General features: G+C 45.2%; 2 protein-coding genes across 2 annotated transcripts in view; one reads left to right on the top strand and one right to left on the bottom strand.

The window, feature by feature from the left end:
- LOC116811099 (uncharacterized protein CXorf49-like) overlaps positions 1 to 19848 on the bottom strand; it is a 46756-nt gene that overhangs the window by 9982 nt on the left and 16926 nt on the right.
- Positions 585 to 2550, top strand: LOC131383866 (uncharacterized protein CXorf49-like). Its single transcript, XM_058441283.1, has 5 exons — positions 585 to 737; positions 1282 to 1358; positions 1639 to 1684; positions 2234 to 2275; positions 2381 to 2550. Exons 1-4 carry the CDS (start codon positions 617 to 619, stop codon positions 2272 to 2274), a joined length of 285 nt encoding a protein of 94 aa, XP_058297266.1. The 5' UTR covers positions 585 to 616; the 3' UTR covers position 2275; positions 2381 to 2550.

The following is a 19848-nucleotide window of genomic DNA, read 5'->3' on the forward strand; positions in this document are numbered from 1 at the left end:
CGGCCCTTCTCACCCTCCTCTCCCTGTTCATCCTCCTCCTCCTCTGTCTCCCCCCAGCCTCCTCTCTTCCAGCACACACCTGTTTACCCATGCCCCCTATGTCCCTTGCTCAAGGGTTGTTATCGGGAGGCCAGGGACACAAGAATGCCCTATCGGGGTCTTCGTTGTAGGGGCACACGTTAAAGGGAGTACTTGGTGTGTGACGGGCATACCTCCGGACACTCTGCAGGGGTCCTGCCTCCTCCCACAGAGAGGAGCTGGGACGGAAGGCAGGGCTGGCAGCTGGTTAGGTGGGGGTGATCCCTTAAAGTGTGGCCCGCAAACCTGGGGCATCTAGGCTCATCAGCTTCCCTACTCCTCCTTACTTAGCTGTTGCCCGAGCCACCTGGAAGGGGACCCGGGCTATCTCACTATCCCCATTGTTTTCCCTGGCTGGGCTCTGCCTCCTGGCCTGGGGCTGACTGAGGGAGAAAGTGCTGATGAGATTAGGCTCTGGAGTCTTCATCTTACTACAACCCCTTCCCATATGTACTCACCGCCCGCCACCACCGCCAGCCCGACTCAGAAATTTCTGTTTTAGCTTCCCCCACACAGGCCAGGACTGCCTCGCCTGTCCATGCGTCGTGGAGAATTCAGCAGTAGCGACCCCAACATCAGAGCTCCCCAAGTTCTGGGAACTTCACAGCCCTCGGCCTACAGCCTGGGAGGCCTCGTGCCCAGACGCCATGCACCCTCCGGTGAGTCTTGCGGGTTTGATAGGGGTGGAGGGGAGAGGGGTGGGGAGGGAAACCTCTGGCCCTGTCGCTTCTGGGGGCTTAGCCATGCTCCCAGGCTTCCCTGGCCACCCAGGTAGCTGTCCCACGGGAAACGGGGTGTCGACGGGGCTGGCTTTAAGCCACATCGTCCTCTCTGAGTGGGGTTTGTGTGGTGGGGGGGCGATTTGGAGCAGCGCCCTACCCTCCAACTCTGGAAGGAGACTTTCGGCGGTACTGAGCCCTTTTCTGTTAAGTCCCGCTCAGCCACACTGGCCCTCCCAGGGCCTGGCTGTGGCTGCCGCGCTGCTGGAGTCCAACCCGGAGTCACAACACTAGGGGGCCACAGGTGCAGATGCGCTCACGCGGGAGAACAGGGAAGACAGTCCCAGAGGGAGGGTTGGAGATGCTGGGCAGAGCAGGGGCAACGTGTTGCCAGCAGAGGGTGATGGTGCCTCACTTTAGACCCTGCTAGGCCCTTTCCACCTCACTGGGAGGCTTGGAAGCTGGATTTTGTGTTCTCTTTCAGGTAACCAGCAGCTGCCTGTCCATCTCCCAAGACCAGAAAGGCAGCAGCAGCCCCCGGGAGCCCAGGGCTGTCCTCGGGTAATGCTTTGTGTGGCTCCTAGAAATAGAGGTCCACACTGGATGGTGGGATCCGTGTCCAGGTTAAACTGATTTCGGTGTCTCCCCAATCCCCTCTGCCTACCATACCCCATGCAGAGTGAGTGCCTCCTTTCCATTGAAGGTTTTGTGCCAGTCCACCTCACCACTGGGCTGCAGGCTATGGGGGCTGTAAGGGCTGGGGGAGAGAGGGAGAACGGGAAGAAAGGAAGCCAGAATTGACTAACCACCATTTCCTTTCCACCGGTGTCTCCTGGGCTAGTGCATCTTGCTGCAGATGGAAATTGAAGACCTTAGAGACCAACTAGGTATGATGGAGCACTGGCTGGGGCGGGGATGGACAGCGGTGTGGTTCTGCAGGTGCCGGGGGTGGGGGTGGACTGCAGGTATAGGCGGTGTCACTGGGACTGACTTCCTCTGGGGAAGAGAACCAAGCAGGCCTGGCCCTGGAGGCTTCTGTGCCTTTCCAGCTAGGGGTGTGCACAGACAGCAATGTGTCGTCTGAACTCTGTGTACACTTTGTCCACAAGTCCCAGAGATCTTCTCTTAGGACAGTTAGAGATACCTTATGTGTTTTCCTTTAACTGCTGCCTGGTACTGCTTGTACGGTTTTTGCTTGATGGCTGGCTTATCTGTCTTTGAAACACGTTCTGAACGGTTCTGGGATGGCCCAACACCTGAGAACCACTTTCCTGCTTAGAAGGCATTTCCACATTTAATTCAGGTGACGGGTGGATGAGTCAGTCCCAGGGCTGGTGGGGTTTCTGGTTGCAGGGCTAGGTGGTTCTTCACGGGGGCAGGGGTTGGGTTTCTGTTTCCCTGGGTCTGGAGTGGCCGGTTCTGCCTCTCTGTTTCAGCGGCCATGCAGTTCCTCATTGACAAGTTCCAGGACCTTTGAAGTGAGTATTGCACACACCATGCCCCTTCCCACAGTCCCAGCAGCTTAGGAGAGCTGTGGGCTGGCCCTGGCTGGGGGCCCGTCCCTGAGCTGCTCTGTTTCACAGGTTGGAGCCAGCATCCTCCTGCAAGATGAGCAGCTGCTACCTTTGGAGCTCCAGAGCTGCAGCCAAGTGGGTTCCCTCCATCTCCTCTTCGGCCAGGGCTTCTACTCTTCTGCTGCATTTGCCCCCTCCCAACGCAGTTCAGAGCAGTTTGAAATAAAGTTGTTCTCATATTCTGTGGTCTGTGGTCTGCCCTCTCTGCGATTGTTGGGAGTGTTGGAGGGTGCGGGGTGTTGCTGTGTTCCCTGGCGCTTGAAGAATAGTTCTACTAGCGCTCTGTGGTGGGCCCTCTCCCTGTAGGGCACCTGGGCCGGCCTCTGAGCAGCAGCCCTGCAGTCACCATAGTGCCTGGGTCTAGGCGCTGTGAGGGCCCTGCCCTGCCACAGGAGCATTTTCTGCCTTTTCCCAACATACCCTGCTCATGTTCCCTCCTCTTCTCATCCTACTTTGGGGTCTCACAGGTCCCGTTGTTCAGCGCTACTCTCCCTCACCTTCAGGAGGAACTGAGTGCCTCCTTTCAGAACCCCAGTCTCTCTTGCCTTTCCTCCTGTGGTTCACCGTCACAGTTCTGCCATGTCACTGTCCTTTCCGTCATGAGCATCCTTGCTCTCCCTGTGGCTTGATGCTGGTGGCCTCTCCTGCATGGTCATTTCCATGCTGTTGAGGAGCATAACGGAGCTCATCCTTCCACTCGGGCCCAGACCTCTTTCTGGAGCCATTATGTCCCTCTGGTGCCACCACGCACATGGTCAGTTCATCTGGGCCAGAAACCCGCGCGACATCCTCAGTTCCTCTATTAGCCCTCATCTTTGACCCTCTGTTGCCATATCCCATCAGGTCTCCCTCCTTAGTTTCAGTAGCCAGATGGAAGCAGATGCCACATCCCGGTGGGTGGCAGAGCAAAAGGGAAGGCACAGGGAGCGCTGAAGAAAAGGGCGGGGTAGTCTCTTGGTTGGAGGTGGGGGCATTGAATCTGTTCTGTTACTTGTGGGCCAACCTGGTGAAAACTGCCTGCTGGGCGCCTGTAGTCCCAGGTACTTGGGAGGCTGAGGCAGGAGAATCACTTGAACACGGGAGGCGGAGGTTGCAGTGAGCCAAGATTGCGCCACTGAACTCCAGCCTGGTGACAGAGCGAGACTGCATCTAAAACAAAAACAAAAACAAAAACAAAAACAAAAAAAATTTCCCACACTTCCCACTGGCAGCTACGTGGAAGGCAGCTTCCACCTCCTTGATGTCCTGTAGGCAGCCAACAGCCCCTTCTGCAGCCGGTTGGCTTCATACCCTTGATTTGAAAATGGCCAGTTGCCTTCCAGGGCAAGTGTGGATGCTAGGCCTGGCTGTTCTTGGATGTTCCCCGTCAAATACTGTTCCACCATCCCCAAAGCCGCAGGTTTTTGTAGACGTGATATTTCTGTGTGCCTGTTCAGTCTTTCAGATCGCCTCTTGAGGTCACACGAGATTTCCTTGAGCTTCCTGTTCTGCCTTCGCCCTCCCTGACAGTTGGGATTGCCTCCTTCCTTCAGCCAGAATCCCGGGCTGGATGGGTGTGAGACACAGACACAGATTCTAGCTCCAGTGATGTAGGTTCTGCCAGCTCCGAAAGCCAAGAGCCTGAGTGTTGAACAGACAAAGACAGGAGAAATGCAGATACCATTCAAATTAGTATATGTGTGGAGACGTCTGTGGTTTTTTTTATTTGCTTGGTTTTTTTTTTTTTTTTTTTTTTTGAGATGGAGTCTTACTCTGTTGCTCAGGCTGGAGTGCAATGGCGCAGTTTTGGCTCACTGCAACCTCCGCCTCCTGGGTTCAAGCAATTTTCCTGTGTCAGCCTCCCAAGTTGCTGGGGTTACAGGCGTGTGACACGACTCCTGGCTAATGTTTGTATTTTTAGTAGAGATGGGGTTTCATCATGTTGACCAGGCTGGTCTTGAAACCCTGACCTCAGGTGATCCGCTGGCCTCGACCTCCCAAAGTGCTAGGATTACAGGCGTGAGCAACCGCGCTGGCCGAGTCATGGTTTCTACACTGGAAGAAGTGATATTGAGGTGAACGGTCAGCTTCCACACCATCTTGGGTTCCATGGCAGGAGACCTGTTCCTGATTCAACCCACGGGAAGCATTGTGAGCGCCTGAGGGGAGAAATGTCCCTGAGGACAGCCAGAGACAAAACGGGGAGGCAGAACTATCATCCTCAGCCCTGGAACCTCTGCTCTGTAACTCAGCCAAAGGAGATGCCAAATCAGAGTGGCTGTTTAGCAGCGCCACACTGTTAGTGGGATGTTCCACGAGCCCCCTGGGCACAGACCCTTAGCCAGCTAGCTCTTCCATACTGCCCAGATATCACCTTTGGGACCTCCCCCATTCTGGATGGGCAGCACTCTGATCACTTGCTTGAGACGAGGCAAAGTTGGGCTTAAGGCACCATCTAATGCTGTAAAGATGGCAGTGGCCTAGCAGAAAAAAATGACATTCAACAGGTAAATTACACAAAATCTCTAAGCAAACATAAAAGCCCAAACAAGCCAGACAGAGAAGACGGGAATAAATAACGAATCCTTTAGGTATTTTATTTTGTTTCTGGCTGTTGTGAATGAGATTACTTTATCGATTTTTTTTTTCAGAGTGTTCACTGTTGGCATGTAGAAATGCTAGATTTATGTGTGCTGATTTTCTATCCTGCAACTTGCCTGAATTTGCTCATCAGTTCGAAGAGTTTATTGGTGGAGTCTTTAGGTTTTTGCAAAAACAAGATCATGTCATCTGCAAACAAGCAGAAGGATAATCACCAGAGGCTGGAAAGGGTAGTGAGGCATGAGGGAGAGGTGGGGATAATTAATGGGTGCAAAAAAAGATATTTAAATAGAATGAACTGTCGGCTTCCCCGGTTTTGAGACTTTCAGACTTAGACTGAGCCACTCCAAGCTTCTCCCTTTCCCCAGCTTTCAGTTCTTCCCCATTCAGTATGATACTAGCTGTGGGTCTGTATGTTCCTTCTATACCCAGTATTGTGAGGGCTTTCGCCATGAAGGAATTCTGAATTTTATCAAATGGCTTTTTCAGCATTAATTGAAATGATCATATGGTTGTTATCCTTCATTCTGTTGATATGGTATATCACATTGATTGATTTGCATATGTTGAACCGTTCTCGGATCCCTGGGATACATCGCACTTGGTCATGATGATGACTGAATGCCTTTCCTCTAAGACTTGGAACACAACAAGGTGCCTACATTCACCACTTTTGTTCACCATGGTACTGGAAGTCCTAGCTAGAACAATCAGACAAGAGAAGGAGATAAAAGGCCTCCAAATTAGAAAGAAAGAAGTCAAATTATCAATGTATTGTTGAATTCGGTTTGCTAGTATTTGCTGAAGGTTTTTGCATCAATATTCATCAGGGAAATTGGCCTGTAGCTTCCTTTTTTTTTTTTTAAATGTGTCTTTGTCTGGTTTTTGGTATCAGGCTTATACTGGCCTGGTAGAATGAGTTTGGAAGTAGTCCCTCCTCCTCTGTTTTTCAGAATAGTTTGAGTAGAATTAGTATTAGCTCTTCTTGATTTTTTTTGTTCTTTTTTGATGTGGGTACTTTTAGATATACACTTCTCTCTTTGTACTGCTTTGGCTGTATCCCATAGGTCTGGGTATGTTTTGTTTCCATCGTCATTCATTTCAAGAAATTTTTAAAGTTTTATAGTTTCTAAAATGTCTGTAGTTATTGATCTCTAGTTTTATTCCATTGTGGTCAGAGAAGATGTCTAATATTATTGCAATTTTTTGAATGTTTTAAAACTTGTGACCTCACATGGTCTGTCCTTAAGAATGATCCGTGTGCTGAGGAAAAGAATGTGTATTCTGCGGCCATTGGATGAAATGTTTTGTAAATATCTATTAGATCCACTTGCTCTATAGTGCAGATTAAGTCTGATGTTTCTTTGTTGATTTCATGCCTGGAAGATCTCTCTCATGCTGAAAGTGAAATGTTGAAGTCTCCAGCTATTACTGTATCGGGGTCTCTCCCTCTCTTTAGCTCTAGTAATATTTGATTTCTATATATGGGTGCTCCAGTGATGGGTGCATATATATTTATAATTGTTACATCCTCTTGCTCAGTTGACCACTTTATCATTGTATGATGACCTTCTTTATCTCTTCTTATAGTCTTTGTCTTGAAATCTATTTTGTCTGACATAAGTATAGCTACTGGTTCTCTTTTTTGGTTTACATTGGCATGGAATATTTCTTTCCTTCCCTTTATTTTACATCTATGTTTGTCTTTATAGGTAATGTGTGTTTCTTAAAGGAAACAGATCATTGGGTCTTTTAAAAATATTTATTCAGCTACTTTATGTCATTTGATTGGAGAGTTTAGTTCATTTACATTCAATGTTACTATCGATGAGTAAGGACTTGCTCCTTCCAATTTGTTATTTCCTTTCTGGTTGTTTTGTAATGTTCTTTTCCTGCTTCTTTTCCTCCTGCCTTCCTTTTAGAGAAGATGATTTTCTCTGGTGGTAAAATTTAATTTCTGGCTTTTTATTTTTTATGTCTCCATTTCATGTTTTTCCACTTGAGGTTACCATGAAGCTTCCAGATACTATTTTATAACCCATTATTTTAAACTGATGACAACTTAGCACTGATTGTATACACAAATAAACAAGCAAAAAGATAATTTATGAAAATTCAATACTTTAACTTCATCTGCCCACTTTTTAACTTTTGTTGTTACTCTTTATGTCTTATTGTACTCTCTATGACTTGAAGAGTTCCCATAGTTATTAATTTTTTTACACAATGTTTTTGTGTGTGTAGTTCGTTGTTAAAATTTGGTGTTCCTGCAGGGGGAACAACAAATGGAGGCTTCCATTCCAACTTCTTGCTCCACCCTCCCAATTGCATTCCTCAACTTCTCAATTTCAGCTTGATTCCTTTTAACTACTTCAATGTCATTGTTAAATTTATCTAATAGATTTCTGAATTCCCTCTGTGTGTTATTTTGAATTTCTTTCACTTGCCTCAAAACAGCTATTTTGAATTACCTGTCTCAAAGGCCACATATCTTTATTCTCCAGGCCTGGACCCTGGTGCCTTCTTTAGTTCATTTGGTGAGGTCATGTTTACCTGGATGGTCTTGATGCTTGTGGATGTTCATCGGTGCCTGGGCATTGAAGAGTTAGGTATTTATTGTAGTCTTTGCAGTCTGGGCTTGTTCGTACCATCTTTCTTTGGAAGGCTTTCCAGATATTCAAAGGGAGCTGGGTGTTGTAATCTAAGATGTATCTGCATTAGGGGTATCCCAAACCTAGTAACACTGTGGCTCTTGCAGACTTGTAGAGGTACTGCCTTGGTGGTCTTGGATAAGACTCAGAGGAATTCTCTGAGTTACCAGACAGAGACTCTTGTTTTCTTCCCTTATTTCTCCCAAACAAAGTCTCAGTCTCTCTCTCTCTGTCTCTCTCTCTCTTTCTCTCTCTCTCTCGCTGTCTCTCTCTCTCTCACCCCCACCCCCATTTCTCGCTCTCGCTCTCCCTCTTGCTCTCATTATATCTTGCTCTCTCTTCCTCTTGCTCTCTCTCTGTGCTGAGACACCTGGAGCTGCAGGTGGGGTGACACAATCCCCCCTGTGGCCACCACCACTGGGGCCTTGCTGAATCAGGCCTGAAGCCAACAGAGCACTGGTCTTGCCCATTACCTGGCTGTAACCAATACCTGACTACTGCCTATGTTCACTCAAGGCTGGAGGACTCTACAATAAGCAGGTAGCAAAGCCAGCCAGGCCTTTGTCCTTCCCTTCAGGGTGGCTAGTTCCCCCAGACCCCAGGTTGGCCCAGAGATGCCTCCGGGAGCCAGGGACCAGAGTCAAAAATTTTAGAAATTTATCTTGTGCTCTACACTATTGCAGCTAAGCTGGCACTCAAACCACAATACAAAGTCCTTCCCACTCTTCCGTACCCATTCCACAGGCAGAGAAACCTCTCGCTGTGGCCACCACCACTGCAGGCCCACAGAGACTATTGCCAGGCTACTGCTTGTGTTCACTTAAGGCTGAAGGGCTTCTCAGTCAGCTTGTGAATACTGCTAGGCCTGGGACTCACTCTTCATGGTAATGGGCTCTCCTCTGGCCCAGGGGAGGTCCAAAAGTCCTATGCAAGAGCCAGGGCCTGGACTCAGGTACCCCAAGATCTCACTTGCTTCTCTGCCTCACTGTGGTCAAGCTGGCACCTACGGTGCACAGCAAAGTCCCCTTTACTCTTCCTTCTGCTATTCTCCCAGAAAAACTGTCTCTGCCCATAGCCACCGCAGCTGGGAATGTGCTGGGTCTCCCCTGAAGCCAGCATGTCTCAGAGTCTCACCCAGGGCCCACGGTAAACTACCTGGGTATCATTGCAGGTTCCTCAGGGCCCAAGGGCCCTTTAGTCAGCAGGTGATGAATCCTGTCAGGGCTGAGTCCTTCCCTTCAAGGCAGCAGATTCCCTTCTGGCCCAGGGTGTGTCTAGAAATGTCATCCACAAGCTAGACCCTGAAATGGGGGCCTCAGGACTCTGCCCAGTGCCCTATCCTTCTGCAGCTAAGTTTATATCCAAGATGCAAGACAAAGTCTTCTTTACACTTCCCTCTCCTCTCATCAAGTGAAGGAAGGCATCTCTCCTGGAGCTGCGAGCTGTGCTGCTGGGGTTGGGAAAGCCATAGTACATGTATTCCCTCAGCCACCTTGGCTGGTGTCTCACTAGGTCGTGTGCTCCCCATGTCCTCTGGCTCTGAGCCCAGCACAGCACTATGAGTTGCAGTCTTTGTATCCTAGACCACCTCTCAAGTTTAGTTAGAATCCAGATCCTGCAGTGGTGAGGCTTCCCAAAACACAAGTTCTGACCTCTGTAGTGTATAAATCCCCTCTGGCTAGGGCTGGTCTAAATGCTCCCTCTGTGGGCAGGCATCAGCCGACTTCAGACCAGTTTTGCTTTCTGCTGTGACAGGGCAGCACTGAGTTCAATGCACGTCCCATAGGCACTGGGTCATGCTGAGAAATCCTTTAATTAAACAGCAGAAAAACACGCAAAAAATTAATGTGCTATGAAATTTGATTTGCTGGTACTTTGTTGAGGATTTTTGCTTCTATGTTCATCAGGCATATGGGCCTATAATTTTCTTGTAGTGTCCTCGTCTGGCTTTGGTATTAGGGTAATGCTGGCCTTGTAAAATGAGTTTGGAAGTATTCCTAATTTTTCAGTTTATTGGATGAGTTTGAGAAGGATTGATCTTTTTTTTTATTATACTTTAAGTTTTAGGGTACATGTGGACAAAGTGCAGGTTTGTTGCATATGTATACATGTGCCATGTTGGCGTGCTGCACCCATTAACTCGTCATTTAACATTAGGTATATCTCCTAATGCTATCCCTCCCCCCTCCCCCCTCACCTTACAATCTTAATCCTTCTATAAATGTTTGGTAGAATTGAACAGAAAGCCATCAGGTCCTGGGCTTTCCTTTGATGGGTGACTTTCCATTACTGATTCAACCTCTTCATCCAGTTTTTGTCTGTTCAGATTTTTTATTTCTTTATAATTCAGTCTTGGTATGTTGTATGGATAAAAGACATTTATTCATTTATTCTGGGTTATCCAATTTGTTGGCATACAATTGTTCATAATAGTCTCTTATAATCCTTTTCATTTCTGTAGAGCGGTTGTAATGTCTCTGATTTCATTTCTGTTTTTAGTTAGTCTTTCCTCTTTTTTTCTTAATTTAGCTAAGCATTTGTCAATTTTGTTGATCTTTTTAAAAAAACCATCCCACATTTGTTGCTATTTTCTATTGTTTCCCAAGTCTCCATTTTATTTATTTGTGCTCTGATGTTTATTATTACCTTCCTTCTACTATCTTTGGGCATAAACTCCCTTCTTTTTCTAGTTCCTCGAGGTGTAACATTTGGTTGTTATTTGAAATCTTTGTTGTTTTTTGATGTGAGCAATTATTGCTATAAACTTCCCCTTAAAACTGTGTTTTTCCTGCATGTCTCATGTCTTGGTATGTTGTGAGTCCGTTTTCATTTGTCTCAAGATAGTTTTAAATTTCCCTTTTAAGTTGTTCTTGGATCAATTGGTTGTTTGGGAACATGTTGTTTCATTTGTATGTATTTGTGAATTTTCTAAAATTCCTCCTATTATTGATTTCTAAATTCATAGCATTGTGGTCAGAAAAGACATCTGATATGATTTCAGTCTTCTTAAATGTGTTGACTTGTTTTGTGGCCTAACATACAATCTATCCTGGAGAATGTTCAGTGTGCCCTTGAGAAGAATGTGTCTTCTGCTGCTGTTAGATGGAACAGTCTGTATATGTCTGTTAGGCCCGTAGGTTTTATCGTGTTCAAACCCACTGTTTCCTTACCAGTTTTCTCTCTGAATTTCCATTCTTGACAATGGGATAGTGAAGTCTCCTCCTACTGTTGTATTGCAGTGTATTTCTCCCTTCAGATGTATGACTATTTGCTTTACATATTTAGATGCTCTAAAGTTAGGTGTGTATATGTTTATAATTATTATAGCCTCTTGATGAATCGACCCCTTTATCATCATATAATGACTTTCTTTGTCTCATTTTGTAGTTTTTGACTTAAAGTCTATTTTGTCTCGTACAAATATGGCCACTCCTGCTCTCCTTTGCTTCCTATTTGAATGACATGTGTTTTTCCATCCATTCACTTTTAGTCTATGTGTGTCCTAAAGGTGCAGTGGGTCTCTCACAGGCATCATATGCTTTGGTCTTGTTTTTTTTTGTTTTGTTGTTGTTGTTGTTGTTTGTTTGTTTGTTTTCCCATTTAGACTTGCTATGTCTTTAGAGAATTTAATCCATTTACATTCAAGTTAATTCTTGATAGGCAAGGACTTACTGTTGCCTCTTTGCTCATTGTTTCCGGTTGTTTTGTGGATTCCTTGTTCCTTTCTTCTTTTGCTGTCTGCCTTCATGATCAAGTAGTTTTCAATAGTGATATGCTGCGATTCTTCACTTTTTATCTTTTGTGTATCTACTATAGATTTCTGTCTTAAGAATACCATGAGGCTTGCATAAAATATCTTACGGTTATAACAGGCTATTCTGAGCTGATAACAACTTAACTTTGATTACACACAAACACTACAATTATGCTCCTTAACTCCCCATATATTTCATGTTTTTGATGTCACTATTTACATCTTTTTTATATTCCATATCCCTTAACACATTTTTGTAGCTATACTTTCACAAATAGTTTTGTCTTTTAACCTTCATACTAAAGATAGAGGTCATTACAATAAGAGTATTCTGGGTTTGAACATGTACTTATTTTACTCATAAATTTTCTTCTTTCATATTTGCTTATTACCAATTAACATCCTTTTCTTGGCCAGGTGCGATGGCTCGTGCGTGTAGTCCCAGCACTTTGGGAGGCTGAGGCAGGCTGATCACTTGAGCTCAGGAGTTGGAGACCAGCCTGGGCAACGTAGTGAAACACTGTCTCCATACAAAATAGAAACAAACCAAAAAATGAGCTGGGCGTGGCAGTGCGTGCCTGCAGTCCCAGCTTCTTGGGAGTGTCATGTAGGAGGTTTACTTGAGCCTGGGAAGTCGAGGTTGCAGTGAGCCACGATCACACCATTGCGCTCCAGCCCAGGTGATAGAGTGAGATCCTGTCTCAAAACAAACAAAGAAACATACAAAAAACAAAATCCAAATAACAAACAAACTCAAAAACCAGATCGTTTTCTCTCAGCTTGAAGAATTCCCTCTAGCATTCCTTGTAATGCAGTGAACTACTTTAGGAAGACTATTTTTAATTCCTTCTTAGAAAGTTTCTAAATCTCTCTTCTTTAGGGTTGATCAGTGAAGCTTTACTTTGTTCCTTTGGTAGTGTCATGTTTCCCTGATTGATTGTGACCTTTGTGGCTGTACATTGGCATCTGTGCATTTAAAGAAGTAGGGGCTCGGGCCGGGCGCAGTGGTTCATGCCTGTAATCCCAGCACTTTGGGAGGCAGAGGTGGGCGGATCACTTGAGGTCAGGAGCTTGAGACCAGCCTGGCCAACATGGTGAAACCCCGTCTCTACTAAAAATACAAAAAGTTAGCTGGGCATGGTGGTGGGCGCCTGTAATCCCAGCTACTCAGGAGTCTGAAGCAGGAGAATCACTGGAACCCGGGAGGCGGAGGTTATAGTGAGCTGAGATTGTGCCATTGCACTCCAACCGGAGCAACAATAGCGGAACTCCATTAAAAAAAAAAAAGAAAAAAGAAAAAAGAAGTGGGGACTTGCTCCAGTGCTTGATGACTGGCTCTGGCTGGGAAAGCCCTTCACGGTTCAGTCCATCCAGAGATTCTGGGGAGACCATCTGGCATGGTGCATGGATGGACTTGCTGCTGCATTTCTTGGGAAAGCTGGCTTGGTGAGCAGGTAGGGTGGACCCGGAACCTGAGTTCATGGATTTGGGCCTGGGTCCTGGTGCCATGGGGACCAACCTGGCTGTTGGAGCCAGTCTCGCCCTGGCGTGGGCCTGAAGCCCGAGGCCATGTGGGTCAGACTTCCTCTTAGCCTGTCTGGCGCCTGGCGTGGGCCTGGAGCCTGAGTCTGAGAGGGCCAGCCTGGGGTCTGAGGCCAAAGGTGCTAGCGTGGCACTGGGCAAGCCTGGAGCCTTTAATCCTTGGGGGCTGGCCTGGAAGCTGGCTTTGTAGGTTCTGGCCTGGTGCTTGAGGTCACAGGGGTCAGCCTGGAGCTGGAGTGGGTACAGAGACTAGGTCTATGGGTGCCAGCCTGAAGTCTGAAACTACAGAAACCAGCCTATCATTGAAGCAGACCAGGTCGAGGGTCAGTAGGGGTTGTCCTGACACTGAGGAGGATCTGGAATCTGGGTCCACATGTCCAGGCCTGAAGTCTGGGGCCGTAGGGACTGGTCTGCAGGTGATGTCTGCATGTGCCAGCCTGGAGTCTGGGGCTCTGGAGGCTGGCTTGGAATCTAAGGCTGCAGGGCCCCCTTAGCCCCATGGCAGGGCTGGTGGCTCATTCCATGGGTGCCAGCCCAGAGCCTGGGGCTGTGAGGCTAGCCTTGCCCCAACGCAGGCTTGGTTCATGGGTGTACCCAGAGTCTAGGGCTGAGGGAGCGGCCTGGCCATGGGACCAGTCTGGAGCCTGGGATAACCAGGGCCTGCCTGGTGATGAGGTGGGCCTGGAGCCTGAGACTGTGGGGGTTGGACTGGCACTGGGGTGGAGCTGAAGACAGTGTGCGCGGGTGACCTGGAGCCTGGGACTGCAAGGGCAAGGCTGGCACCTGAGTCTTGGGGGTCAGCCTATGCTAAATTGACTTACAACAAGAGTGCCAAGGCCATTCAATGGGGGAAAGAATCGTTTCTTAAAGAAATGGTGCTAGGATAACTGGTTATCCACATGCCAAAGAATGAAGTTAGACCCCTACTTCATACCGTATACCATATACAAAAATTAACTCAAAATGAATCAAACACATAAATGTAAGTGTTAAAATTAATACTTTTAGAACAAAACACAGGGGTAAGTCATGTCTTTGTATTTGGCATTGGATTCTTAGAGTATGACACCCAAAGCACAGGCAACAAAACTAAAAATGATGAATGGGACTTCACTGAAATTGAAAACTTTTGTGGATCAGTGGACACTGTCAAGAAAGTGAAAAGATAACAGAATGGGAGAAAAACCTTTGCCAATCATGTATCTGATCATGTAACATCCGGAATATATTAAAACTTACAAAAAACCCATCAAGAAAAGGCAACCCCATTTTTGAAATAAGCAAAGGATTTAATAGACATGTCTCCAACGAAGATACACAAATAGTTAAGATATGCATGTAAAGATACTCAACATCATTAGCTATTAGGAAAATGCAAATCAGAACAATAAGGTACTATTCCACGTCTACCGGGATGGTCATACTTTTTTCAAGATGGGCAATAAGAATTGTTGAATAGGATGTGGAGAAATTAGAACTTTCATACATGGCTGATGGGAATGTAAAATAATTCAGCCACTGTGGAAAACATTTTGGTGGTTCCTGAATGGTTAAACATAGAATTAACATGTGACTTGAGAATTACACTCATAGGTATATAGTCAAAAGAGCTGAAAACAGGTGCTCAAAGACATACTTGTACATGCATGTTCATAGCAGCATTATTTCAAAAGTAAAAGGTGGGAATAACCTGAATATCCATCAACTGATGAATGGCTAAACAAGCTGTGGTCTATGCATACAGTGAAATATTATTCAGCCATAAAAAGGAATGAAATACTGATAGAAGTTATTTCTTGCTTGCTTGCTTCTTTTATACAGTCTTTGGCTGGTTTTGGTATCAGGGTAATCCTGGCCTCATAAAATGTGTTGACAAGTAGTCTGTACTGTTCTATTTTTGGGAAGAGATATTGTAGAATTGGTATTAATTCTTCTTGGAATGTTCGGTGGAATTTGCCAGTGAAACCATCTGGGTTGGAATATCTTCTTTGGAAGGTATTTTACTATGAATTCCATTTCGTTTCATATATAAATTTTTTGTAGAGCTAGGGTCTCACTTTGTTGCCCAGGCTTGTCTCGGTCTTCTGGGCTCAGGCGATTCTCCCAGCTTGGCCTCCCAAAGTTCAATGTCTTTATAGGACTACTCAAGTTATTTCACACTGGGTGAGTCTTGATAATTCGTGTCTTCAAAAGATTTAGTCCATTTCATGTAAGTTCTTGAATTGAGTTGTTTGTGGTATTGGGTTGGTGCAGAAGTTTTTGCTATTAAAAGTAACGACAAAAACGGCAATTACTTTTGCACCAACATTATACCATCTCTGCCTCTTTTGGGCCGTTGTTAGCATGTGTCTTAGTCTGTTTTGTGTTGCTGTAACAGAATGCCTGAGACTGGGTAATTTAAAAATAAAAGAGGTTGATTTAGCTCATGATTCAGCAAGCTGGGAAGTAGGAGGAGCGTGGTACCAGTAACTGCTCAGCTTCTGGTGACAGCCACCTGCTAGGCCAAAACATAGTGGAAAAGGCCAAAGGGGAAGCGGACACGTGCAAAGAAGGAAAAACCGAGGGGCGTGCTGGCTTTATGACGAACCTGCCGTCATGGGCACGAATCCAGTCTCACCAGAGCCAGTACTTACTCACTACCTCCAGAACGGCAGCAAGCTGTTCATGAGGGATCTGTCTCCATGACCCGAACACCTCCCACAAGGCCCCACCTTCCAACACCACCACGCTGGGGATCCAATTTCCACATGAGTTTTGGCGGGGACAGACCAATCATATCCAAACCATAGCAGTATATTTCTGTACTCCCAGGATCTGGAAAGATCCCAATAAGACGAATTTTTTTTATACTGTGCATTTTTCTGTGCACTGAATGTGTAATAAAGAATGGGATGCTTGGACTTTGTCCCTGAGTCCTGGGAGATAACCTCTAATCCCTTGCAATTTCCTGAGTGATAGTGTCATTCCTGATGGGTCCCATGGACCACACTTCATGGTTTATGCTAATGAGGTGAATCATGGGAGGCCCCTAGATAGTTTATGTGATGAGATGACTCCAAAAGGAGGCTGGCCAGACCAGAAAGACCAATCATATGACTAGAGGGTTGGAGCATTGAACTATGTGATATCAGCCCAGTCACCAGAGAGAGGGAGGGAGGCTGTAGATTGAGTTAAACCAGATGGCCAACTAAGAGATGGCCAACACACATGGTTTATCTGAATTATCTCGTCTGCCATTACCAGGAGAAGACATAGGGTTTATTCCCATATCAGTGATCACTCCTCAATCTTTACTGGTTCCTCATTTTCTCTCAAAATTCTCTTTTTGGGGATGGGAGGATGTTGAAAATGTTCTATATTTTGATCTGGATGGCGGTTACATGGGTGTATAACTGTGTTAAAATTGTAGACTTATGTTTCTATGATTTGCTGTATGTATGTAATACCTCAATTTTTAAAAGACGTCATATAGACGTGGAAATACATGGTACAAGCTGGAAGAAGATATTTATCCTATATACAATTGACAAAAGATTGGCATCAAGAATATATTTTGAGAACTCCTAGAAATCAGTAAGAAAGACAAACAACCCAGTAAGAAAATAGGCGAAAATCATGAACAGGAATTCCATAGAAGAAGGAACCTATGCGGCCAATAAACACATGAAGATATGCTCAGCTCATCAGTAGTCAGGGAAATGCTAAACATGACCTCAAGATAAATCTTGTACCGATGTGATTGGCAAGGAATAAGAAACCTAGCAGCATCACAGGTTAGAGATAACACAGAGCAGTGGGATCTCATACAGCTTGAAACACCTTGGGAATATAAACGAACACAACCAGTCTGGGAAACAATGTGGCATCAATATATAAAGTAGATCACTGACAACTCAGCAATTCCTATCAATGTCCGCTGGACGAGAATTTCACAGCAGCACTGGCCACAGTAGCAAAAACCTGGGACCAATGCAAATGCTCACCAACAAGAGAATGCCTAAACTGTGGTATATGCACACCATGATATACTATGTAGCAAGGCAAATGGGTGAACTGCAGTTCCACACTCAACAATGGATAATGTTAGTAGAAGTATGAAAATAGTAATTCCCACAGGACTACATACCGTGTGACACCCTTTTCATAAAGTTCAAGCAAGACTGAAGAGTGTAATGGCCGAGCACAGTGGCTCACGCCTGTAATCCCAGCACTTTGGGAGGCATAGGTGGGTGGAGTGCTTGAGTCCAGGAGTTTGAGACCAGCCTGTGCAACATGGCTGAACCCCGTCTCTCCAAAAAATTAGCCAGACGTCATGGCGCACGCTTGTACTCCTAGGTACTCGGGAGGCTGAGGTGGGAGAATCACCTGAACCAGGGAGGTCGAGCCTGCAGTGAGCCAAAATCATGCTACTGCACTCCAGACTGAACAATCAGAGTGAGACCCTGTCTCAAAAACAACCAAAATAGAGTATATTGTTTTATATATATACTTATTTGCAATAAAAATCAAAGGAATACCAAGTACACAATTCAGGCTGGGGTTGCCTCTGGTGGAAGTGAAGGGATTCAGGAGGTTACAGTGAGGGGAGCTCAGAGGTAGCTATACAGGTTTCTACTAATAGTCTAGTTATTGGATCGGGTAATAGGTAAATGGGGGCACATTGCATTTTAAAATAAACAAACAGGGCCTCGTGTCAATCACCGGTAGCATGTTATGAAATAAGGATTATGATTAACTCAATTCTATATTACCCAAGTCTCCTCCAAAAATCAAGTGCTGCATTGACCTACTTGGACCTGGGCCTGAAATATTTGTTCTTCTCTCCTTCCAGGCTTCACACACGCTCCAGCAGCTCTTTGGTCAGGCCAGAAAGCATTTGAGTTCGACATCTCTGTATTTGTATCTATTTGAGCAGGAGGTGCTAGAGCAGGGCTGCATGTCTTGCATCTGACACTGTTTAACCCAAAAGTTAGTTGGGACAGAAAGAATACCTCAGAAGCCTGGAATAAACGGGGTCCCGATGATCAATACGAGTTCTACTCAGCGAATGCAGATTACAGCAAACCGAAGAAAGAATGTTCAGACTTCTAAATGAAATGTTTCCCTACAAAACAGTTTAGAATGAAGGTCTTCCAGAGGCCTTTTGCACAATTTCCTACTTAACTAGGAAATATTTCTCCTCTAAGTGCACAAAATCATGTTAGTGTATCATGTTGGGTTTTATCACTGATTAATAAATGTGTTACCAATTTATTGTGAAGAACATGAGAAAGGATACAGACGAACAGCCAGATGAAAGAGATGCATAGGGCACAGGTGCACCTCCCTCCAGGAACTTCCATGTGTTCAGCTATCTGGAAGCTCCCTTACCCCAAATTCTTAAAAATATAGAGCCCCGGGGCTCAATTTTTGGTCTGATTCTTTTCTTTAACTACATTCTTGCCACAGCTGATGGAAGACCCTGGTTTCAATGCCACCTGCATCAGGAACAAGACAAAGATGCTCCCTTTCACCACTGCTATGCAAAGTAACACTACAACTTTTAGTCAAAAATCTTAGGCAAGAGGAAAAAAATGAAAGGCACACAAAGCAGAAAGTAACAAGTTTGCGGGGCGCGGTGGCTCATGCTTGTAATCCTAACACTTTGGGAGACCGAGGCAGGTGGATCACATGAGGCAAGGAGTTCGAGACCAGCCTGGGCAACATGGCGAAACCCTGTCTACCAAAAATACGAAAGCTAGCTGGGCGTGGTGGCGCCCAGCTACATCTGGGCCTGAGGCACGAGACTCGCTCGAACCCAGGAAGTCGAGGCTGCAGTGAGCTGAGATCGCACCACTGCACTCCAGCCTGGGTGACAAAACGAGACCCTATCTCAAAAAAAAAGAAAAGAAAAGAAAAGAAAAGAAATGAAATTACCTCTGTCTGCAGATGACATGATTGTACATATATAAAGTCTTAAAATATTTTACAAAAAACCTTAAAATTCAAATGAATTTTAAGGAAAGTTGCAAAATCAAAGTCAACATGTACAAATCAGTAGCATTTCTATACACTAATAACAAACTATCTGAAAATAAATGAAGAAAACAACACCATTTAAAACAGTTCTCAAAAACGACAGAAAATACTTAGGAATAAATTCAATCAAGGAGGTAAAAGATCCGTACACTGAAAACTATAAAACATTGATTAAAGCAATTGAGGAAGCCACAAATAAATGGCAAGCTAGCCCATGATCAAGGATTGGAAGAATCAATATTGTTAAAATGTCCATACTACTCAAAGCAATTAACAGATTCAATGCAATCCCTATCAAAATTCCAATGCTAGTTTTACATGCGTAGAAAAAGCAATCCTAAAATTCGCAGCGAACCACAAAAGACTCCAGTTACCCAAAGCAATCTTGAGCGAAACGAACAAAGCTGGAGGAATCACAACCTGATCTCAAAATATAATAAAAGCTAGAATAATCAAAACAGCATGGTACTGGCATACAAACAGACACATGGACAAATATAATAGACTAGAAAGAATTAATGCATTTATGGTCAAGTGATTTTCAACAAAGATGCCAAGAACACACATAGGGAAAGGACTGTCTCTTCAATAAATGGTGTTGGGAAAACGGAATATCCACATGCAGAAGAATGAAATGGGACCCTTGTCTCATATCATACACAAAAATCAAGGCAAATTGGACTCCGGATTTAAATGTAAGACCTGAAACTGTGAAACTACCAGAAGAAAACATAGGGGGAAACATCCATGGCATTGATCTGGGAAATAATTTTTCTGCTATGACCCCAAAAGCGTGAGCAACCAAAGAAAGAATAGAGAAATGGGATCACGTCAAACTGAAAGGCTTCTGCGCAACAAAGGAAACGATCAACAGAGTGAAGAGGCAACCTACAGAATGGGAGAAAATATCCACAAACTATACATCTGATAAG

Source organism: Hylobates moloch, unplaced genomic scaffold (assembly GCF_009828535.3).
Source record: "Hylobates moloch isolate HMO894 unplaced genomic scaffold, HMol_V3 SCAFFOLD_7, whole genome shotgun sequence".
Taxonomy (NCBI): Eukaryota; Metazoa; Chordata; class Mammalia; order Primates; family Hylobatidae; genus Hylobates; species Hylobates moloch.

Excerpts from the sequence above, each read along its gene's own strand:
- LOC131383866 (XM_058441283.1), top strand. The coding sequence starts at position 617 with ATGCGTCGTGGAGAATTCAGCAGTAGCGACCCCAACATCAGAGCTCCC. Across the intron at positions 738-1,281 it reads CAGACGCCATGCACCCTCCG|GTAACCAGCAGCTGCCTGTC; the intron begins GTGAGTCTTGCG and ends GTTCTCTTTCAG. Across the intron at positions 1,685-2,233 it reads AGACCTTAGAGACCAACTAG|CGGCCATGCAGTTCCTCATT; the intron begins GTATGATGGAGC and ends TCTCTGTTTCAG.